We start from the raw sequence: 24,391 nt of genomic DNA, 5'->3' as shown, positions 1-24,391 counted from the left end.
GTGACCGCTATCTACTACGCTTAGGTAGCGGTCGTACTATTTCCCTACTACGGATCGGCGGCTAGGGAACTTAGGTTTACGTTCGGATTCGGCGTAGTATTACGTAGACGTAGTAGGCGGTAGTCGCTATCGTACCTATATATTAGTTATTTAGGGTTAGTCGATACGTAAGAACCTATACGGTAGCGGTAGTACTTACCCTACTTCTTAAGGTCTTCGCGCTACTTACGGTTAAGCGTAGGTAGGTTCTATAGATATATCGGTAGATCCTCCTTCTTCTTAGTACTAGCGTACTATAGTAGGCGCTATACTAAGGCACCTACTATACCGGTAGCGGTACTAGTAACTACGTTACCGTTATTCTAGTTATTCTAGCCGCTATTACCGTTCGAGTTACTATTACTACGGGGGCGCTCCTTCTACGGGTATAGTCGATCTGTCTCGTAGAAGCTCTCGTCTAGTACGATATACTCCTCGATAACGTCTTATATACTATCTAGGTAGCGGTCGACTTCGCGGTCGCCGAAGGTCTTAATAAAGTACTTACGGTTTAGTCGGTTACGGAATAGTATAAGCTCGGTCTTATCGGTCTATAATATCTAGGCGCGCAACTTCGAGTAGCGGGTATAGAAGGCTTTAAAGGTTTCGCCTTATTCTTACTTATAGGTAGTAATATTAACTATAGCCTTAGTTCCTTTATTACGTATACTATATTAGCGTATTATCTAATCTAATAACTCTTCTCTAGTTTTAAACTCGTTAAAGGACTACTGTCTAGGCAAAGGGATCCTCGGCTTAATACTTCGCTAAGGATTACCTTACGTCTACCTATATACGAAGCGTAGACTATCTACCTTAGTACGGAAGGTTACTATAGTTAGCTTTAGAAGAACACTACTATACTAGCTATCGAAATTAGGGTCGTTATCGTTCTTAAAGTACTTAGGGTTAGGCACACCCTTACCGATCTCTATACCGCGAGTAAGGGTACGGTCAATAGTAAAGAGACGTTCTAGAAGGTCAACTAGTAGTGTCTAGGTACGGGTATTACGTATTCTCGAGTTACGACTATTATTAGGTCCTAGTCGCGGACGGTCGTTATTACGTCCTCGGCTATTATTACTATAGTTATCGTCGTCTCTATCGTTATTACTACTACCGCTACCGCTACCTCTACTAGTAGCTCCGCGATACTTACATATTAGCTACTCGAGTAAGGTCTCGTATAGGCGGGAACGAGAGGGTCGGTAGCCTAAGCGGCCCCTACCTCCGTTCTATATAGTGTCTCCTACCTTAAGCCGAGCCTTTAGGTTATCGACTTCTTGTTATAGGGCCTAGTTCTTCGCCTTAGCATCTTATGCCTTCTTCTTCTCCTTCTCGTAGATCTCGCTAAACTGCCTATATAGGTTATTAGCTTCCTTATATTTCTTCTCTAGCTCTTATAACTTAGCTAGGTCGTAATCCTTCTTACTCTTAAGATCTGCTACTATTTTCTATATAATAATCTCTTCACTTCGTAGCATCTTATAGATACGGTCGTATTCGGTATATAGCGTAGTGTACTAGGTGTTCTAGAGGTCGTTAGCTCGCTCTATTATATCGAGTTGTCTACCCTTAGTAATCGCCGTATTAACTACTTATAGCACGAAGTCGTAGGTGGTCTTCGGGTATTAGGATATAAGGGTCGTGAGGTTATCTAGGGTGACATTCTAGTATTCGGATACGAGAATATATTCTACCTCGTTAAGTAATAGATACACCTCGTCTAGGTCGCCGCCTAGGTTCTCTTCGAGCTTAAACTCGAACAGTTCTATAAAGTCAATCTTACTACCTTCTTCTCGCTCGAAGGCCTTCTAGTAAGCTTTATCAATCTCTTGTTATAGCGCGACACCGGTATCTACTATAACCCGCCGGTTATCGTCCTATATCTAACTCTAAGGAAAAGAGGAGAGGTCGGGGAAAAGAGATATACGCTACTTACTTTTGCCCTTAGGCTTAGGTAGCGGTAGTATACCGCCGTTCGTTATTTATAAAGTTATATTATCTAGGTTTAGGGGAGGCGTAACGGTGCCTATATCCTGACTATCTACGAGCGCGCGACTACCTACTAATAATGTCGCCGCGTTACGTTCTCTAGGTATCTACGCGCTATACGCCTTACTATATTCTATACTCTAATAGGACTCTACGCGTTCTCGAGTTCTACGGTTCTATCTATTCCTATTATTACGCGTCCCTTACCTAGATCCGCGATCTAGGTAGGGTAGTAGAACAAACTATAAGGGCGCGCGTACTATAGGGTCCGAACGAGATAGTTGTTATTCTACAAAGCTACGAAAGAGGAGCGCGAGGCGCGGCGAAGTTATAAAGTAAAGCTAAGCCGCGCTAACCCGATACAGAAGGTCCGCGGTTTAGCCGGGCCGACGTAGCTATAGTAAGGGGTCGCGGGCTACCCGTAATAGCGTTCTTTATATAGATTATACTATCTTCTACTTTAGACGTACGATCGTCGATCTTATATTTACGTAATAGGGGTACTTAGTATTTTAGGATAGCTATTATATAGTAGCCTAAACGGTCTCTTCGTTATATAGAGCCTTGACTTATATAAGTAAATCCTACTATACTACCTACTACGCTACCTCCCCCTCCCGTAGCTCGGTTGAATTAAGCTTAATATAGAGGCGAGCGGGCGGTAGGATGACCTAGCTCTAATACTATAGACGTAGATCGCTTAGATCCGACGGTAGATCTTACGATCGTCTAGTAAGACTATTAGGCTTTATACCCTATATACCTAGACAATAGGTGATTTTAAATACGAACTGTACTAGGACCTATACCTAGCGTGCCTACCGTCTATTAAGTTGTTTCGTGCTTATAAAGTATTCTAGGTTCTTATAATCGGAGTAGATAATAACGAGATTATTATCTATATCCTTTATATTCTCGAGATTAGTATCTATATTATCGTCTAAGTTGACGGTGAGCTTAGGTCTCTATTCTTCGAAGGCGAGGACGATAGCTAATAGTTCCTTATCGTAAATCTCGTAGTTATACTCCTATAGTGACATCTTCTTAGATATATATACTACCGGTCTCTAGACGTCTCCGTGTTTCTATAAAATTACTACCGTAGTAACGAAATCTAAGGCATCTGTTTCGACTATAGTTTCTAACCCTAGTACGAAGTATACGAGTACCGTGTCCGTTAAGAATGCATCTTTTAATCCTTAGAAGGCTGCTTCGTATTCTATTATCTAAACGAATAGTATCGGCTTACTATTCTTACTAGTCTTTATTAAATTTGTAAGGGGTATATAGATTTTAGAGAAGTTCTATATAAACCTTCGATAGAAGTTTCCGAACCTAAGGAATGCTTATATATCCTTTAGGCATATTAGAGTAAGCTAGTTCTTGACTACGTCGACCTTTTCTAGGTCTATACGGATACCGTCGACTCTATTAGATAGGTATAGTATATATATATACGGAAAGGTCTTATATATAGAAAGGGGACCGTAAAAACGCTTATCGATCTCTACGCCAAAACAAGACACATTCGAAAGCTCTTATTAAGGCCATTCTAACGATATATAAAGCAGGCCACTGCCCCTAGGACTAAGGGAGTTCTACCTTATTCAATCTAGACAGCTTAAAGCTCTCTTTACCCTGTTTCTTTAGCTCTAAACGCCGCGGAGGTGCCTAGCTACATTAGGCAACTCCTAGGCAATAGTAGCCTAGGCTACGGTACTAACGGCGCCTACGGCCCTATAGGCGAAGCCCCCCTAAGACAACTAGTAGCAACTTATAGAGGACGCAAAAAGTATAGAAACTAACGATTAGCTCCCTTACCGGTCTCTATAGGTAATAATCACTTAGCTACGTACGGCGCTTATACTATCGTATTACCGAGGGCAATAAGAAATAAGGACGACGTCCTAGGCGATTAGTAAGGCCACCCGGAATCAACACCCCTATAGCTAGGCATCGGTCGCGGTATCGATACTAGGCCCCCGCCTAACGCACGATATAGTTACGATCCGTATTGTAGTAAAGGAAGACTAGGCCGAAGTTACGAAGCTATCGAACAAGGAGCTCGCCTAACGAATTAACTAACTAGGGGTAGTCGTAGTGAACTAATAGTCTAACGGCACTCTATAGATCTATACTAGCTCTACTACTACTAGGAGGCACCTAGAGGTATAGCTATAGTAGGCATCTAAGGTTACGGTATTAGCGAAGGTCTTAACGAAACAATTCACGATCCTAGTCTACGACATGCCTAAGGAGTTTGACCTAACTAACTAGGGTTACCTACGCGCTCTCTAAGAGGATAACCCGGTCACTCTTAACTCTCTAATCTAGAAGGCGACTTGGCTCTATAGGAAATGGCTAGAAGGCAAGAAGGCCTCGGCGCTAATAGTATAGCTATAAGACGCGAAAGCGGCGGATCTAGCGATAGAACAAGGCCTAGTCTAGTAATATAGCCTTAAGACAGTAGAAAAGCACTCCTTATCCTTTCGTGTCCTCTAATACTTCAAATGCCAATAGTATAGACACCAAACCTATACGTACATAAATAAGTAGGCCTGCTCGAACTATATAGGAGACTATATATCTAGGGACTATATATCGACTACGAGACGGTACGCGAACTGTCCGGGGTACTACCTATCGTATAGTACGGAATGCCTATAGCGGAAACTAGCGAAAAACAAGGCAATCACAAACAGAACCGTCGCCCTAAGATTCTACGGCGACCGTAAGGCTAGCCTATACCGGAACTAACTAGCGGCGGTCGGGTATAAGCGCCCTAGGGCCGAGAACGATATAAAGGATACGCAACCTAGGGCGTACGGGAGGCTACGTACTCTGCTAGCTACGGCGAGGGAATCTAACTAGGCCCGGCTCCCCTTTAGTATATAGCCGATAGGCGTAGACTAGGACGTATAGGGTAGTAGGATATAGGACGATATAGAGGAAATGATTGTCGATACCGATGACTAGCCTCGACACGCTTAGCATTATCTAGTATAACGTTAACTATAGCAAGGATATAGTCTAGAACCATTTCCTATACGAGGCGGACCCGCGCGTCTACTACGTCCTTATAATCTAGGAGCTATAGATTAACCCGTACTATAAGAGACTAACGACCTATAAGTTACTAGGCTATACGACATACCTACGAGGCGACGGTAGACCCCGTACGTACTTCTATATTAGTAAGGATATACTAGAATCCGACTAGGAGGTAGTGTACTACGTAGACGAAGAAGGCGGGGGCGATATTACCTCCCTCTACGTAGGTAGCACCTAGATACATAACCTATATATACAACCGCTAGCCTCGAGGTCTAGCCGCGACCTAGGGGTCTATAGACACCTAGACAGTGCGCTTAAGAGACAAGGGTGCTATATCGTAGTAGGAGACTTTAATATATACCACCCTTCCTAGGAAAGCCTTATATAGCCGCACCCTATAGCCGACGAAGTACTCGACTTAATAGCGAGTAACGTAATTGCCCTTAATACCCCGAAGGACCTAGGCACCTAGAAGAGAGGGGGACTCTAAGGCACGATCGACCTCTCCTAGATCTTATATAGCCACTACTATACGGTAACCTACTATAGGATCGAATATAAACTCGAGGCGTCGTTAGACTATATACTAGTCAGGACCTCTATTACGATATAGATATAACGTATACTAGCGAGAACCCCTAAGCTAAACTAGGGAAAGGCCTACTAGGCTAACATCTAGGCGTACCTCGATAACTCTAAGAGGCTAGTCTAGATCGCGTAGTAGTAATATAATAGTAAAGACGAGATAGACGAAGCAGTCTAGGGGTTGATAGACGAAATAAGAAAAGCGACCTTACTTTACGTTCCGCTTACCTAACTAACGACATAGTCTAAACTATACTAGACGCCGGAGTGCACTACGGTAGTAAGAGAAGCAAGGAGAGCTCGCCGGGTATAGACGAGTAGCTATAGCGAGGAGGCCTAGAACGTATATAGGGAGGTATACCAATAGAAGAAAGCTATAATATAAAGGGAGAAAGCAGTCGGCTAGAGGGCTATAGTAGAAGAAATCGCCGGTAAGCTAGAGAGGATATAGAAGCTAGCGAAATGGGCCCGACAGGACCCTATATAGGGCCCCTCCTTCTCTATCCTAGCGCTACAATCGCCTAGTAGCCCGGTTAGCGACCCCGAGGCCAAGGCGCGTCTACTAGCTAGCAAGTTCTTCCCGCCCCTAGTCGAGGCTGATCTAAGCGATATAAACAGCTCTACTCCCCTAGCCCCTAGCATCGCGGTCTAATAGGAGGTGTCCGAGGGAGAAGTTGCCGCTATACTAAGGAAGTTGCCGGCGAAGAAAGCCCCGGGGCCGGATAGGATCCTAAACGAGCTACTAAAGAAGTGTAGAGATTAACTAGCCCTAGTAGTTATAGCGATCTTCAACGCCTACCTACAGACCGGGTACTACCCGATAGCTTTTAAACAATCGACGATAGTGGTCCTACGTAAGCCGTAGAAGGAAGACTATACGTAGGTAAAGTCGTACCGCCTAATTGCGCTCCTTAATACTCTTAGGAAGGCGCTTAAGAAGCTGGTTATAACGAGACTCTCTAAGGCGGTAGAGGAACACTCCCTACTCCCGGACACCTAGATAGGTACGCGCCTATAGCGATCGACGCTATCCGCGATAGAACTTATCACCTCTTAGGTAAAGGCTATCTAGTATAAGAATAGGGACAAGGTGGCTTCCTTACTTAGCCTATATATATCGGGAGCCTTTGACTACGTATTATACCCGCGGCTACTCTATATCCTAAGGTCGAAGGGACTCCCTAAGTGGCTTGTCAACTTCGTACGGTCCTACCTCCAAAACCGTAGTACGTCGATCCTAGTCGGCTAGTATAGAAGCCTATTTCAAGTAGTCTATACTAGAATCCCGTAAGGCTTAACGCTAGTACCTATTCTGTTCCTCTTCTTTATAGCGACGCTGCTCCTAGCCCTAGAATCCTAGAACACCGCTAGGAGCGGCTTCGTAGACGACACAAACATCCTAGCGTAGTCTTCCTCGACTAAGGAGAACTATAGGCTACTAGAAGAGAAGCACAAGATCTACGAGGACTAGGCTAGGAGGTACGGGGCTCGGTTTGCCCTAGAAAAGTACAATCTGATATACTTTACGCGCCGGCCACGGTTCCACAATATATAAGCTTCTAGCTAGATATAGGGGCATACGACTAACCCGGCAAATCAGCTTAGGATCCTCGGACTATAGGTGGACCCGGCGCTACGGTAGAGGAAGCACGTATAGGCAATATTACGGAAAGCTAAATAGAATATAGCATTATACTAGAGGCTTACTACGTCTATATAGGGGGCGGACTTCCGGTAGTTACGACTTCTATATACGGCTATTATACGGCCAGTCCTTACCTATAGTAGCTAAGTATAGTCCTTAGGCGAGAGGGCCTACCTATCGAAGGGACTCGTCGCGCCGCTAGTAAAGATCCAAAACTAATGCCTAAGGAAGGTTACCGGGGTATATAAGTCGATACTAACGAGGATACTTAAGTACGAGACCGCTATACCGCCGATCGACCTATATATCTAGGGACTACGGACCTCCTACTTAGGCAAGTCGGCATAGTACCTAGTATAGAAGGTCATTGCTAGTGTAGTCGTAAGGGCCCGCGAATTAGTACTAGCGTATAGGGGTATTTAACCCGGAAACGAGCCGAACTACCGGGCAAGGGACGAATAGCTAGCAATATAATAGGAAGGTAAGAAATCGTTTATAGAGCAACTATAGAAAGAGAGGTAGAACAACTAGGTTGTAGGGCATAGTGGACGCCCTTAGCTAGCGGGACAACCTAAGGAATAGTTAGCTACAAAATCCGCGGTCAAGCACCTCCCGAAGCTTATCTACTACCGCCTTACGAGTATATAGAGTAGTATAGTAACCTAACTACGAAGCGAACACATCGGCCTCTAGGGGTACCTATTATAGAGGAAGGTTCTAGGATACACAAATACTAGCTACTCCTACGGCTATCGCTCCTAGAACGTACGGCACGTACTCCTTGTCTGTCCGAGGTAGTCGCTAGGAAGGGGGGAGTAGATAGTAAAGGCGAGGAACCGGACGATTAGGGTACTTCTTAGTAACGCTAAGGACCTACGGCGCATTACGAACTAGATACTAGAGAAGGGCTAGCTAGAACAGTACCGCCTAGTAGGAGTAGTATAGGAAGAGAGGACACGACGTAGCGCGACGAGACCGGCTAGGAGCGGGGGCTAACGGGGTAGTGATATAGACTACGTACGTTCAGAGGGAAAGCTAAACTAGATAAGGAGTAGTCGGGGGCGGGAAGGGTTTTCACCTATTCGGGTTTCCCTTTATATATAACAATAGATATATACCTATATAGGCCGGATAGGGTCCTAGAACAGGGGAATGACAAATCTATCTATCTATATACGGAAGTTAGGACACGTAATAGGGAAGGAGGAAGGACTAATATAGTATACAAAGGTATATAGTAGAATAGTGTTTAGTATAAAAGGTTACTCTACTATTAGTATAGAGACTACGTCTCTTATACCTATATAGAGGGATATTGCTCTAGTCCTAGTTCTGTTTTACTACGCCTTATTAGTTTTACCTATATCTTATCCTACGACGGCAGTTCCTCTAATAGTCTCGTACTAACTAGCTAAGCAACTTTAGGTCCTCTAAGTCGCTCCTACTATTCGTACGGTGTCTCGGTAGTATTACCGTACTATTGTCTCGACTAGCTTAGTGTGTACTAAGTTAGTCTTAGTACCGTACGACATGCCTACTAACCTATATTTATAATAGACTCCTATAATAATACTAAGGTACTTCGTCTCTATTTAGTAGAACTCGTATTTGTCGATATCTAATTATAGGCCGGCTTTACGTATACGTTATAGTACTTTACGTACGTGTTATATATATTCCTTAAATGTATCGCTAAAGATTAGGATATTATCTAGGTATACTAAATAGAAGTTATCGAGATACTCCCTAAGTATATCTTTAATATATAATTAGAATGTTTCTAGAGCATTATATAGGCCGAAAGGCATTACTATATACTCGAATTGACTATAGTAAGTACTAAACGTAGTTTTCTATTTATAGCCCTCCATAATACGAATACGGTTAAAGGTAGAGATAATATCGAGTTTAGTAAAGTACTTCTTCCTATTTAGGCGGTTTAGCGTTTCTTAGAATAGCGGTATTAGGTATCTACTTTTGACCGTAAGGGCGTTAAGAGCTCTATAGTCGATATAGACCCGTAGACCGCCGCCTAGTTTATATATAATTAGTACTAGTATAGAAGCCGGGCTCGTACTTCGTTATATTACTCTAGATTCTAGCTAAGTATCGACCTACTTCTTAATTACCTTATTCTCGCGAGACGACATTACGTATAGCCGCTTAAAAGGAGGTGACTTAGTTTCGTCTTTAAGGTGTATTTTATAGTCTTTACTAGGGCGGTAAGGTAGGATCTTCGATATATCCTAACGGTTAAAATAGTCCTCGAAATCGTATAGTTCCTAGGGTAAGTAGACCTTAGTATCTTAGTCCTTATCTTTACCTTTTATAAATCTATCGAAGTCGCTATTTACTATTATTGTATATACTATTAAGGGGTTTGCTAACTATACCTTTTGAAGGTTTATAGCGTAGAGCCTAGTAGGATCGAAGTCTTACCTAGTCGCTACTATTACGTAGGCTCGTAATAGATTAGCGTAGTGCTTCTAACTAGGTAGTATAATCTATATTATATAGACTTCCGCTCCTTTCTTACGAGCTAGTTTTACTACGTAGGCCGCGGAGATGTTTACGATATCGATCTCTAGTTCTAGTTTAACAACTCGTTACTTTTGTTTCGTATATCGGCACGGTCGCTTTAACGTCTTAACGCCGTCTACCGGTAACGGTTATCGAGTATATATACGGAAGTTATCCTCTTCGTCCTCGAACGTCGTATAGAACTATAGTTAGGGTATATACTTAGGTAACGATAGCGTAGGAGCGGTGACTTTATCGGGGTTATCTTCTACTATTAGCGGTCGATAATTGCCTAATAGTACTAGCGTAGCTAGATAGTTAATAGACTATACTATAAGGTACTTATTAGACCTCTAGTTTGCCTTATAGGTACGGCATTTCAAATGATTTATTATTATAATACCCTTCTCCTATTATATCTCTAGTTCGTAGTCTACGAACTAACTAGAGCCGAGTACGATATTATACTCTAGTGATTCTACTAAATAGTAGCTAAGGATTTCGACGTAGCCGCCGATATTAAAAGGAAAGTACGTAGACTCGGTAATAAGCTCGTTAGCGGAGCCGCTATTAGCTAGTCCTAATTAAAGAGGTTCTTCCTAGAGTCGAGGAAGATTATATATACGAGCGTATATAGAATTTATGTACTAAGAGGTGGCACTATAATTAAGGAAGGTAAGAGCTCAATTACTATCTATACTACTAGGTATTATAAGGTAAGGGGACACTCTCGGCCTATCACGGCAGTACTTAGGGTAGTCTACTATCCAAAGTAAGCCTAGATAAGGCCCCGCTAGTATAAAGCTTACGAGCTTCACGACCTCGTCTTTTGCCTATTTAGGTAAGCCGGTAGCGCGGGTCTAAGCGGGCCGCTTACGTAGCCGTAACACGGCCTTAGTGCCCCTCGTATAATAGGCGGTATTAGAGAGCTTACTAATATATATAAAGCGTACTCTAGTCCTTATATTACCGTATCTTACTATATTTTCTTCTTAGTATTATATTCGTAAGTAGGACTAACGGTTATCGTACTTAAGCGTTAGTCTAGCTATTTCCCTATTACTAAGGGTTAGCTAGTGTCTATATAATAGAGCTAGTATTCGCGCGCGGCGAAGGGCGCTTATACTACTTAATAGGGTAGTCTAGCGAGTATAAGTTATAGTCTATACGGCGGTAGCGGAAATAACCGCCTACTACGATAATACTAGCCTTCTCCTTAGGCTCGAGCTTCTTAAGTTCCTTAAATTCGCGCGGTATCTAAGCGTATAGCTTAAGGCCTAAACCTTAGGCTACGCCGGGCGCGGTAGGTATAGTACCGTTACTACCGCTAGTACTACGAGGTAGTCGTAGTATAGCTAGGGTCTTTGACTTTAGGCGCTTAAACTTAGCTTCGAGCTTACAGTATAGGTCGACTAAGTCTTCGCGGTCCTTAGTCTCTATAGGTAGTACCTCTATATATTTATAGTTAAGCTTACCCTCGAGTAGGCGGTGATTAGTCTTAGCTAATAGGTCGTATAAGTTACGCTATTCGTCGTACTTAGCGATAAAGATAGAAAATGACTCGTTCTTACCCTACTATAAGACCTAGAGCTTCTAGAAGGCCTTGCCTACGACGTTCTTCTTACTATACCGATCGATAAGGAATTAGATTATCCTATCGATAGACTTAAAGGGGTTAACGTAATTACGCTTAGTACGCTTAGAGGGTACTCGCGGGTTATATAGCTAGTACGGGTACCCGTCGAGATAGTTAAGGATATAGCGTAGTCCGTCCTCGATAGTCTAGAACTATATTACGGACAGCTTAATCTCTAGCTAATCGAGCTAACGGTTAAAGTTTATATTCTTATTATCGAACTTACTTTCTAGATCCTTAACTGACTTATTAGTATATATAACATTAACGGAGGGTTCGATAGTAGTAAACTAGCTAACGGCGGTATTACTAGTTACCCTAGAAGTACTACTAGGTATACCCTAGCGTTCTCGTCGTAAGGAGTTACGGCGTAGGTAACGGCGTAGTCGACTATTGTCTCTACCCTTATCGTTGTTAGAGTTGTCTCCGTCGTCATCGCTACTACCTCTACTACCTCCTCGTCGGGTGCCTCTACCTATACGGTCCTACTAAGTAGGAGGCGTAGGTAATCGTAAAACACCGTTACGACGAGGGGAGTAGACGCGGACCTAACGACTACGGTCATTATTATTATTACCGTTAGTACCGCTAGTATCGCTAGTACCGTTCGTATTCTTAGCTACTAGCTAAGCCTTTAGCTCTACTACCTCCTTATTTAGAGCCTAATTGCGCTTAGATAGGGCTTTAATGTCCTTAGGTGATATACCTACCTACGACTCCTCGACCTGTCTAAAGAGCGTATCGTTATCCTATCGGAGGCGCTAATTAGCTTCCTTAAGGTCTTATATCTAACTCTTATACTTCTAGTATTTATTAAAGTAGAATATAAAGAGGCCCTTAACATCCTTATCCTTTTTAAGTTGACTAAGACTCTCGGATACGATATTACGTTCCTTCTTTATATCGGCGTACTTACGCTATATAACCTTATTAGCCTTCTTTAGGGACTCGACCTAGTTAAAAAGTGTCATGAAGTCTAACTATATCTAGCGAACGAGGTGAAATATAATCTCCGGGTGTGCTATAGTACAAGTCGCGAACTCGGCTAGGCTCTTAATAGTAGTATACTCTAAGGCAATTACCTACTCCTTAGGTTAGCGTATATTATTAGTTTTACTATCTTATATAGATATATTATCTCTTGACTCTATAATCTTATACACCTTAATTCCTCCTTCTTCTAAGATATATTCTTCGTCGAGGAATTATACGAAGTTAATAGGGTCGGAGGTTAAGGCAAACTACTATTCTTTAGGTAGTAGGTCCTTCTTAATCTCTTATTATTCGGCGGCGAATACGTTCGAGTCGTCGTCGGAAGGGAAGGTACCTAGGGCGGTATCGATACTTAGGTTATCGAGTGTCTACGTTTTAGTAGATACGGTTAGGAAAAGCTTAGCGCGTACGAGCGACTAACGCTTATACTTACTAAGATCTAGATAAGGAGGGTACTTAGGTAGGAGTACCCCGTTAGTAGTACTACCGGATATAGCTATATTATACTATTACGTAGTAGATAAGACTGCTCTCTTAGTAGGTATATAAGGGCCCTATAAGAGTCGGGAGGCGCGCGTTTTACGCGAAGGAGAGAGGTGATCTATTAACTTAACTAATACGCTTATTTACGCGACTATAGTTATTATTAATACACCTATACGCGCGACTTGACGGTTAGTAACTATAGTGAACTTGACCTACCTTAACGCGTACTTTACTAGTGCAATTTGATTGTAACTACTAGCCTAACTAGATAGGCCGCTTATAAGACTGAACAAACTATTACGGGTAGTAATCTATAAGACAATAGTATAGGGTTACCGTAAAATAAGCGTTATTCGGTAAGGCTACGAAAGAGAAGTACGAAGCGCGCGAGATATATAAGGAAGCGCTAAGGCGCTAGCACGCCGGGATACGGGTACCCCGCGGGGAAGAGCCGCGGCGCGACGTTACGGTAGTAGTAAACCGTAATAGTAAGTTATTAATACTATATATAGTCTTAATTAAGCTCCGCTAAATAGGGCCTAGTTAACCTTAGACTCGCTTCGCGAATTAGACCCTCAACGACTCTCCTAAGCCTCTAATTAGTTAGTACTCGTTAGTAGTTACTTAAAGTAACCGGACGGACTTTAGCGTTACGCTAATAAAGTTAGGTCGTCTAGATTTATAAAGAGAGTCTGAATCTAAGATAATCTACGATTAGTAATAGGCGAAAGTAGGCTTAAATTCTGGATGCCGTTAGCCTGAGTCGTGATTACCTTATGTGAAGGTGGTGGTGGCGGTGGCGGTGGCTTGCAGGTCTGTGAGACTGTGGTTCCGCCGTCTTGCTGACAATGCGTCTCGCTTGCTGCCCTTGTGCAGCGCTGGGAACTGGGAAACGAGGCCCATGTCCATGCGTCGACGATACTCGGTCGCGAAAGCCATGATCCTGATGCTTGTCCCGCATGCCGTGTTGTGCGCGTAACACAGAACTGCTGAAGGACTGGCGACATCGACATACTGAAGACGCTGCCGTCGACGCCAAGTTGGCTAGACTACTCGACTCGGGAGATGACGAGACGACTTCCAGCAGCATGGTCGCCGTGCGGCAACTGTCATGGTCGCTCGATGGGGTATCCAGTCCTTCGTTGTCAGTGGACGTGTCGCCAGAAGGAGCAATTGAGCGAGACCCTAGTTCTAGTGTGAAACTTCACTGCTTACGAAACAAGTCACACCACCAATTGGACAAGCAGGGCGATCATCACAATGCATCGCTCATACAAGACACTACTCTCGCTGCTGTGTTTCTGCGGCTCAAGCCGTCTGCTATCAAGCTCCGCCCTATCGTACAGTCGTTCATAGCCATCGCATGCTTTCGTACTCGTTTCGCTTCATCATACCGGCCGGTCCCATGTTCAGGAACTCAGGGCAACAGCGTTCATGTTGCGCAACGCCAAAGAACCGTCATTCGGCATATCACCAAGCGTACACCTCCTGTTCCTCGTCGCTTGCGCCCTCCATCCAGTCTTCGTCACCACTGATCTCGCTATCAAGGAAGTCGCCTTCAGTCCACTGGTTCTCGCGTGGGCGTTGGTTGTCGATGCGGATATCAACCACTTCGCAGAGACCCTGTGTGAACTTCTCTGGCTGCTTTCGCCAGTCCTCCGCCGAGCTCTCATCCTCAGACTCACTTTCAGCTTCTGGTGACGTCGATTTTTCGGCTTGCGAAACTTGACTGTCGGCAACGCGCTTGCTGCGGCGTGGCTGCCGACCTGTGGTGGTCGGAATGTCAGAGTCGGAGTACGCATCTGTATCTCCGCTTGGCTTATGTGGTGAGATCTGCACGTGGGACACTTTCCTAAAGCTAGCAGGAATCTCGACGTCCGAATCATCATTGCCCGGCTCATCACGTCCGCTGATCTTCTGTTTCTGCGACTGCTTCCACAGACGGAACTGTCGTAGAGATCCTAGCTCTTTGGATGCTTCCTTGGTCTCGCGCAGGTACACTCTGCGTAGTCGCTCGATCCATTGATCTCGGAAGCCCACTCTGTCTCGCCAAGGAATGTTGATGTGCGCATGAAGAATGAGATAGCGCAGGTCAGGTAGATCCGGAGCTGCTTCTATCAGCGAGCGAAAGAGGTTCTGCGCGGCTTCCGGCGTCCACTTTTGCGCATGCTCAAGCTCCAGATGCCTCAGTGTAGATGGCCACGTAGGAATTTCGTCCTCGGAAAGTAGCTCATCGTACAGTGCTTCCGCATCATTGACGATGATCTTCTCGCTGTAGTAGTGGAAGTCCATCTTCAGCACTTCCAATCGTGGGCATGACTCCTTCAAGCCAGTTAGAAAACTCAAGTTCAATGCTGCGTTATTGTTGAGCACAAGCTCCTTGAGGTGCGCGCTTGATGTGCTGAAGTAGCCGCGCAGCATATCGCTGGTGATCTCGAGGCAATTGCTCAGCTCAAGACGTTCGAGGTTCATTGGTAGACGTTGCAGAAACTTATTCATGACAACGTCGCATGTGATGAACGTCAGGTCTTTCAGCGCTGGTAGCTGATTGATGGAAGTTGCAAGCCCAGGAGGCAGAGGTGCGTCGGCCCCATCGCCGCTGTTTTCAGGCTCGGATGGCTCAGAGCTATCTTCATAGTTGAACCCGCATACGACCAACTTCTCCAGCCGGTTGAATGTCTTGCCTTGATGCGCTACAGTCATCATGTTGTACAGATCGAGGAAGGCATTTTTGGGTATCATGTCTCGCGACCAGCGCCAGCTCTTCAAACGAATGTTCTTGTCTTCCATGATCTTGAACAAATCCAGCGGTGCAAATGTCCACCGCGCGATCTTCATCGGCCGAAATGGAGGCTCGTGCTGTGGATGAAGGATCTCCATGTGCTCCAATCTTGGTAGCTCTGCCACCAATGGACCCAGGTCGAAGGAGGGTCTGTTGTGCGCGCAGTATGCTAGTCGCCTTACGTCTATGCTCAGACTATGAGTCTTGACGTTGTAGTCCATGTACCGCTTGTCCTTGGGCATCCGAAGCAGATCTAAGAAGTGCCATGGCTGTAGGTTACTGAGCAGCGATGGTGATCGGTAGTACGCCTCGAGCGCAGGCCCAACCATCGCACGGTTCTTCAGTCCTCTGGCAGTCTTGAATAACCACGAGACGTTTGCAGTCGCCTCAATGGTCTGTTCGTGGATGGGTTGTGATGCAAAGATGAAGATATCTCGAAGAATGTCCACTGGTAGTGAAGTCCAGTCGGGTATCTTGTTGTCGCTCGGTCCTGCAAACTCTTTTTTCTTCTCCGGTACTGTCTTGCTGTTCGGCTTTCGAGCTTTGCCAATCTTGAAGATAGATTTCATTGACCTCGTCGCTGGCTTGCTCTTGACACGACTTCGAGTCTGTGGCTTCGGCTTGCGGGAGACAGTCTTGCGCTTCTTTGGCGGTGGGGCTGTTGGCTCTTCTGGCTCGTAGTCCTCTTCGGTGTCGGCCTCGAACTCGTCCTCGGTCTCGGGATCGACGTAGATGGACCGCTTGCGACTTGCCATTTGGCGGATCGAACGTCGCTTCGTGCCCGCCATGATGCTGGTGGACTGTCACCAAAGGGGAAGTCGGTGTTTGTGGGAGGGAGCAGGCCGCGAACTCGAAGTTCAAGCTGTCGCGATTGTTTGGTTCGGGTTAGACTAGGCTTATGACACGGCAGGCCGCAGGCACACATCCCTGCATCGGAAGATCGGCGCTAAGCTGGATCGTGCATGAAGGCGCGTGCGTTGAATTTCTGCCTGCTGGCCGCCATCATTTCATTCACTTTCCCACTGCACGCACATGTACAGATACAGATACAGAATCACGTATGTACTCAGACAGCTCTGCTTGGAGTCTGCAGGGCCGTCTCACACTCATATACCTGAGCTATCATATATGCAGTCGATGAGCCGCTGTACAATCGGCACGACGCGTCCACGACCTCGCGCGTGGATATCGGTCACAGCATGAGTTCGCCTGTGCACCGCATACCTCCCACAGATTCCCGATAGCTGGGACTCACAGCACTCATCATGCGGTTCAAGGCGAGTATACGAAACATTTCTACTTTCACCAAGTTCACAGCATCACTTGCCACTCTCGGACACATCGCTTGGGTTCGTCTCGATGAAGAGTTCGCACGGTTCACCGTCATCCCGGAGCAGGGCAGCCAAGTATGGTCGGTGCTCTCTATCGATACCATCTTTGAAAAGGACGAGTACACAATTCAGTCAGCCGCGGAGAACAACACGATCAACTTGGAGGTGCCGCTTGCGCCGCTGCAGCGAGCACTGAAGAGCGCCCAGCATGGCCAGGCTACTTCTGCGAGCATTCGTCTCACCAAAAAGGACAACATACCGCTGCTTTCACTGACCATCACCACCCAAGCGACGACTGGCAGTGCTCCTACTGGCTCGAATGGATACCCGGGGAATGGGGAGTTGGATGGCACAGGCTTTGGTGCGACCGAGTCCTTTCCACAGCAGAGTGAGGAGTTCTTCGGACGCTTTACAGAACGAGAAGTCACTATTACACAAGACGTGCCCGTGCGCGTCCTGGCTCCAGCTTCGGTCGAAGGTCTGCACGAACCGCGATGTCGTGACCCAGAAGTACATCTCACGCTACCCAATTTGATGCAGCTCAAAGGTATCAGTGACCGCTTCACCAAGCTCGCCATGCCGGGCAAGGCCACGACCCGAACAGGCTTCAACAGTGCCGCCTCGGGACCCAAGCTCGAGTTGAGTGCCAATGCGCACGGCTGCTTGAAGCTAGCCCTCAACACTGATGCCATGCGAATCAGCAGTCTATGGACCGGTCTCGAGAACCCGGAGCTTGATCCAAGTCAGGTGGCCGACGGCGAAGAAGGACTTGCGAATCACCCTAGCACAAGGATGAAGAACTTGGGCGACGCATCTGGCCAGAGCGATGAAGGCTGGGCCACAGTGAGAATCGAAGGTCGCGACTGGGGTAGAGTGCTCAGCGTTGGTCGACTGGGCGGCAGGGTCATCGCATGTTTCTGCCACGAACACGCATTGGTCCTGTACGTGTTTCTGACAGATCCAGAGACTGGAGGCGATGCAGAAGGGTCCGTATTGGCATACTACACATCCTCTTATGCGACATGATGAGGCATTGCGGGGAGTATTGCTAGCTGAAGATGAGCACATGTTTGCGCTACTGTACTGTCGATCGACACATGTCAGAGAGTATGGCACGCGGGGATTGGCTGGCTTCAGTGCCGATGTAAAGGTGTGGTGGCAAGCAAAAGCGTTCGCCTGTGATGTCGCATGTAGCCAGGAAATAGATCATGCTCGTCATGACAAGATTCACAAATTACATGTACTTCTCACTTGCTTCTTCTTTCCCCCCTGAACAAGGCAGCCAGTATCGTGTTGATTTGTATACATGTAGTGAGAGTTGTTGCCGCCGAAGTTAAAGTTGCAGTGGAATCGCGGTCTTGCCGTTCTCGGAAGTGTGCCGAGCGCGAGAAGGGGGCTTCGTGTGGGCATCACGTCTCTGCGCTGGTTCATAGCTTTCGATCCACTCTGAACCTGGAAACCTGGGGAGCGACACCACGCCGACGCACGCGCATCTGATCACCACCCGCTGTACATGCCCTGTATATGCAGGACATCGCCGCAGTAATAGACCACCACCAGACCCTGTGCGGGCAGCCGAGACGCGCAGACCGAAGGTACGTTGTGGGAGTATAACCGTCGTAACCACAGAACAGGCGGCGGCGCGAGAGCGGAGCGGCAAGCAGTGGGAGGAGAGCACGTGGTCAATGGTGGACGGTATAGCACACTGCGGGCAGCAGCAGAGCAGAGCGGCACGGGCAATATTGCAGTAGGCACGGAGGAGAGGAGAGGGCACTGGCTGGCCACACTCAGCTGAGTGCGCGCCGTGGAGCGCTGGGTGGCGGCAGTGGAGGAGGCACACACGGGATCACGAGGACGGCGACATGTTCTCCAGCGACAAGGCAGCGCGCCAGTCCAGCGGCGGGAAGAGCTTCTTCTCGCGCAACAAGAACAAAGGAAACACTGATGCACCCGCGCTGCCGGACAATGCATCGCGGCACTCGCACCGAAGCTCGATATCGACGGCGGAGCAGGACGAGTACCTGAGGCTGCAGCAGACGGCGGACCACAGTGGGCTCGCTATGCAGGCGGGGGTCATCACGTCGATACCCTACGACTCGACGTCCAGCAACCGGCCGCCGATGCTGGTGGATCATGCGGACAGGCCAGTCTCGCGGCGGGATCCACTGCCACACCACCTGAACAAAGGCGGCGGTGACTTCCACCAGTACCCCGTTTTCGACGCAAAATGTGGACCACCTGTTCCGCCCAAACACAGTGCTGTCGCACGTGCAGGCACTGGTCGATCGTTCGAGTCCGACGCCTTCACGCTCAACGGCGGGTACGCACAGTCGCGGAACTCTAGCGACCACGGCAGTATACGATCGAATTCGTCGCATGGCCGGCAGCAGTACATGCAAGGAAATGCTAGTCAAGCATCTTTCGCAACAGGTGACTTTGGTCACTTACCACAGCTAGGGCAAGCTATCACACAGGAACGAGACCGACATCAGCATTATCTCAACGCCCACAACCCTTCTGCTTTCTCAAGCCAGGCTTCGTTCACACCCGACGGTTTCATCTTGCACAGACCCAAGGATGACAAAGTTATCGAGAAAGAGTTCTTGGAGTTGATGCTAAAGCGTGGTTGGAAGAGTCTGCCAGAGCAAGCAAGAAGACAAATGGAGGCATATCCCATCAGCAAGAAGTGGACCTTGGTTCACCAGGATAGACTGGCGGAATGGCAAGGGGAGCAGAAGAAGAGGAGCATGGCTCGAAACACGATCATCAGCCAGCACGGTGGCCACGGTAACACGAGCAGCGGCTGGGCAGACTACAGCAGGGTCGACGAAGAGGGCAGTCCGCAGTGGTATGTCAAGAGGATTCTGGAGAACACAATTTCGCCGAAACAGCTGCAAAGCCTGTCTGTCAGCTTGCGCACACAACCCATTGCCTGGGTAAAGGAGTTCGTGGAAGCACAGGGTCAGATTGCTCTGACAAACACGCTTGGAAAGCTGAACAAAAGGCAAGGCTCTGGTCCTGCGCCAGCAACGGGTTCAACTACCGAGAGAGACCTGGACCGCGAATACGACATTGTCAAATGTCTGAAGGCTTTGATGAACAACAAGTATGGCGCCGACAACGCCCTCCAGCACGACACAATCGTGATGGCGTTAGGTGCCTCCCTCACATCGCCTCGACTGAATACGAGGAAGCTCGTTTCCGAGCTGCTGACATTCTTGTGCCACTGGGCAGATGGGCAAGGCCATCTCAAGGTACTGCAAGCCCTAGATCACCTCAAAGCACAGCAAGGAGAGAATGGCCGATTCGACGCCTGGATGCGCATCGTGGAAGTCACCATCGATGGGCGAGGCAAGATGGGCTCGCTGGTGGGAGCATCCGACGAAGTACGAAGTGGTGGCATTGGTATGGAGAACCTGCTCATGGAGTACGCCGTGACCTCGCTCTTCCTGGTCAACTCTGTCGTCGACGCGCCAGAGCGAGACTTGCACCTACGATGCCATCTACGAGCGCAGTTCGTGGCTTGCGGCCTGAAGCGCATCCTGAAGAAGATGGAGGACTTCCAGTACGACGTCATTGACAAACAGATTGAACGATATCGGACGAATGAAGCTATCGACTATGAAGATTTGCAGGAGCGTGAGGGGAGCTCCATGCACGAAAGCATGGAAGGCGAGGGCAAGGACCTGAACGATCCCGTACACATCGTCGAAGCAATTCAGCAACGACTGGCGGGCAGCAAGGAGACAGACTACTTCATCTCTGCGTTACAGCATCTCCTGCTGATTCGCGATAATGAGGGCGAAGATCGCCTCAAGCTCTTCCAGCTCGTTGAGAGCATGCTTTCGTATGTGGCCATGGATCGAAGACTGCCCGACATGGACCTCAAGCAGTCTTTGAACTTCTCAGTGCAGAGCTTGATGGACAAGCTGTATACAGATTCGGAAGCTCGACACGCACGAGAAGCAGCCCATGAGGCGAAGCTCATTGCCGATGCGGCCATTGCGGAGCGCGATGAGATGGCATCTCAAGTTGAGATGGGCGCAGAGGGATTGGTCGCTAAGCTTCAGAAGCAACTCGAGGAGCAAGCAGCAGTCATCGATCTCCAAGCACGACAGACAGAGGCCTTCAAGGCAGAACTTGCGGATCTGCAGAGAGTGCGTGCCCAAGAGCTGCAGCGAAATGAGCTTGAGACCCGAGAACTGTGCCTCATGCTCCGTGATGCTCAAGACATTGCAGACTCGCACAAGAAGCAGAGTGGCAAGAATGGTGAGAAAGTAGACCCAGCCGCAATGCAAGGGATTCTCGACCGCGAGAGACTCATGGATCGACTTGAGATGCAGCTAGAGCGGGCAAAGACACAAGCCAAATTGGAGGGCAAGGTCTGGCAGCAGTTCAACCCTAGCGACAAGCTTAGAGAGCTTCGCGAGAAGATGGAGGGCGCTGGCATGGACGCAGACAACATGGATGCGCAGATGCAATTCATGGGTACTACCGCTCCCAGGGCAAGAAGCGCTATCCAACGCAAGCCCATCGTCAAGACGCTCAACCACGAAGCTGCAGTCAGCGAAGAAGACGAGAACGATCTTGCTGATGACGATATTGTCTTCGAGAAGCCACGACTGGTCGAGATGAAGCGCCCTAAGGTCCCCAGCTCTGTCGCTCAAGCTCAGCAGGGCATGCTTTCTGAGCTCACCAGCAAGACCCAAAGACTTGACGCCAGCGACGATGAGGGCGACGGAATCACTACTGGTCCTAGCCATCCCAGCTTGGAGAGCGAGAGCCCGAAGACACCTACTAGCGAGAGCATGGATCAGCCTGGGGACAAGTTTGAAGGTGCTGCTGCACCTCCAGCTCCACCTATGCCTTCAGGATTTGATGGCGGACCTCCACCGCCCCCGCCACCAATGCCAGGCTTCAACAGCAGCGCACCTCCTCCACCGCCTATGCCTGGCTTCTCCAACAATGCACCTCCCCCGCCACCACCTCCGCCTGGAATGCCAGGTTTTGGTGGAGCAGCTCCTCCCCCACCTCCTCCGCCTCCTGGATTCGGTGCGCCTGGATTTACAAATGGTGGGCCCCCACCTCCGCCAATACCTGGCGCACCGCCGCTGCCAGGTGCCAAGTCTGGAGGCTTCTTACCCAAGCCAATCTACACAGGAGCACCTGGCTCAATTGGACCAGTCGCACCACGTCCCAAGAAGAAGCTCAAGGCACTGCATTGGGAGAAGGTCGATTCGCCCGAAATCACTGCATGGGCGTCGCATACACCAACGACTGAGAGCAAAGAGGAGAAGTACCAAGAGCTCTCTAAGAAGGGTATTCTCGACGAGATTGAGAAGTTGTTCGGCGCGAAAGAGATCAAGATACTCGGCAAGGGCAGCGGAAAGGCTAAGAGCGATAAGAAGCAAGTCATCAGCCGAGATCTTATGCACACCATGCAGATCAGTCTGGCCAAGTTCTCGACTCTGGATGCTGACGAGATTACAAGAATGGTCATACACTGCGACAAGGAGATACTGGATAACAGCACTGTTCTCGACTTCTTGCAACACGAACAGCTGTGCACTATCCCTGACAATGTTGCTAAGCTTTTGGCACCCTACAGCAAGGACTGGACAGGCCCGGATGCTCTCAAGACCACACGTGAGCAGGATCCGGCTGAGCTGACACGCGAAGATCAACTTTACCTCTACACTGCGTACGAGCTGCACCATTACTGGAAAGCTAGAATGCGTGCGCTCGCTTTGACCAGAAACTACGAGACTGACTACGACGAGATCTCCAAGAAGCTCAGCCAAGTAGTCAATGTTTCAGAGGCGCTTCGTGACTCGGTGAAGCTCATGCCAGTGTTCGGTCTCATCTTGGACATTGGCAACTACATGAACGACTCCAACAAGCAAGCCGTCGGCTTCAAGCTCTCTTCGCTGGCCCGTCTCGGAATGGTCAAGGACACGAACAACGAACAGACATTGATGGATTATGTCGAGCGTGTGGTCCGCAAGCAATACCCACAGTACGAAGGCTTCGCCGATGATATCGCGGGCGTCATGACAACGCAGAAGATCAACATTGAGCAGCTGCAGGGCGACGCAAAGAAGTATATTGACAACGTCAACAACGTGCAAGCCAGTCTTGACAGAGGAAGTCTTAGCGATCCGAAGAAATTCCATCCTGAAGATCGTGTCAGCCAAGTGGTACAGCGCAGTATGAAAGAGGCACGACGAAAGGCCGAGCAGATGCAGCTCTATCTCGACGAGATGGGCAGGGTTTACGACGATATCCTTACATTCTTCGGCGACGACAACAAGGATGACAACGCAAGACGAGAGTTCTTCTCGAAACTTGCAAACTTCTTGCAAGAATATAGGGTGAGTCACTGGTCAGACCAGGTCTTGGAGGTGAGTTGTTTTGCTAATTTGGTCCGCAGAAATCGCACGAGAAGAACCTTCTACTTGAGGAAGCTTGGCGCCGTAATGAAGAGAACATGCGCCGAAAGCAAATGCAAGGCCAAAAGGCATCAGCTGCTGTCAATGTCAGTGATGCTCCTTCCAGTCCAAACACAGGAGCCATGGACGCGCTCATGGAGAAACTGCGTGCTGCAGCACCACAAACAAGAGACACTCGCGATCGTCGTCGCCGAGCTCGCCTCAAGGACCGGCACCAAATCCGTGTGGCATCCGGTCAAGAAATCCCCGAGACCGGCGAGAACCTCGAAGGAGAGACGGGCCTGCTCAGTCCCACAGCTACCAACGAATCCGGAGAAGGCACCAGCAGCGCCGAGCCTGCTTCTGAAGGCGAAGATGTCGCAGATCGCGCTGCCAGCTTGCTACAGGGTCTGCGTGGAAGCGATATGAGCAATGAAGGTGATGGTGGCTTGAGCGAAGTCCCATCGAATGGAGATTCACTCAGAGTCCGGAGACGGCGCGAAAGCGCGAATGACGAGAGAGCCCAGCGCCGAGCCAGACGACGCGCGCAGGGTACCAGCACCGATACCACTGGACAAAGCATCGCCGAAGAGGCCAAGGGACCAACCATTTCCGTGGATGGTACCATCGACGAGGAAGCAGGCGCGGAGCCAGCGCTTCCGACGCCTACTACTATCGTCGTGCCGCCCAGTCCTACGGCATCGGAGGGCTTTCCAAAGGATGTATAAATTGGGTAGTGTGTTCGCGGAGTACAGAGGCGCAACGAAGCGATGAATTGTACATACCATAATGGGCTGCCTGGATGGGCTGGCTGTGGGTTGCCTCTTTTTCGCTGGGGGATTTGAGCGTTGGAGCGACGGCGTTCTGAGACCCCTGTGTGCAGAGTACTACTAGTTT

General features: G+C 48.1%; 4 protein-coding genes across 4 annotated transcripts; 2 read left to right on the top strand and 2 right to left on the bottom strand.

Moving 5' to 3' along the window:
- Positions 1–13,727: 13,727 nt before the first annotated feature.
- Positions 13,728–13,892, bottom strand: CLAFUR5_03389 (uncharacterized protein; the record flags this gene model as incomplete). The annotated part of the gene is made up of 1 exon (XM_047902537.1): positions 13,728–13,892. One exon carries the CDS (start codon positions 13,890–13,892, stop codon positions 13,728–13,730), a length of 165 nt encoding a protein of 54 aa, XP_047758334.1.
- Positions 13,893–14,423: 531 nt separating this feature from the next.
- Positions 14,424–16,523, bottom strand: CLAFUR5_03388 (uncharacterized protein; the record flags this gene model as incomplete). Its single annotated transcript, XM_047902536.1, has 1 exon — positions 14,424–16,523. The coding sequence occupies one exon, from the start codon at positions 16,521–16,523 to the stop codon at positions 14,424–14,426; it is 2,100 nt and encodes a 699-aa protein (XP_047758333.1).
- A 477-nt stretch (positions 16,524–17,000) lies between these two features.
- On the top strand, positions 17,001–18,092 carry CLAFUR5_03387 (Checkpoint protein hus1; the record flags this gene model as incomplete). The annotated part of the gene is made up of 1 exon (XM_047902535.1): positions 17,001–18,092. One exon carries the CDS (start codon positions 17,001–17,003, stop codon positions 18,090–18,092), a length of 1,092 nt encoding a protein of 363 aa, XP_047758338.1.
- An 836-nt stretch (positions 18,093–18,928) lies between these two features.
- Positions 18,929–24,222, top strand: CLAFUR5_03386 (Cytokinesis protein sepA; the record flags this gene model as incomplete). The annotated part of the gene is made up of 2 exons (XM_047902534.1): positions 18,929–23,437; positions 23,497–24,222. The coding sequence occupies 2 exons, from the start codon at positions 18,929–18,931 to the stop codon at positions 24,220–24,222; spliced, it is 5,235 nt and encodes a 1,744-aa protein (XP_047758337.1).
- Between the last annotated feature and the right edge of the window lie 169 nt (positions 24,223–24,391).

The sequence above is a fragment of the Fulvia fulva genome, chromosome 2 (assembly GCF_020509005.1).
Source record: "Fulvia fulva chromosome 2, complete sequence".
Taxonomy (NCBI): Eukaryota; Fungi; Ascomycota; class Dothideomycetes; order Mycosphaerellales; family Mycosphaerellaceae; genus Fulvia; species Fulvia fulva.
The sequence above is the reverse complement of the archived record's forward strand: the minus strand, read 5'-3'. Positions and strand labels throughout refer to the sequence as shown.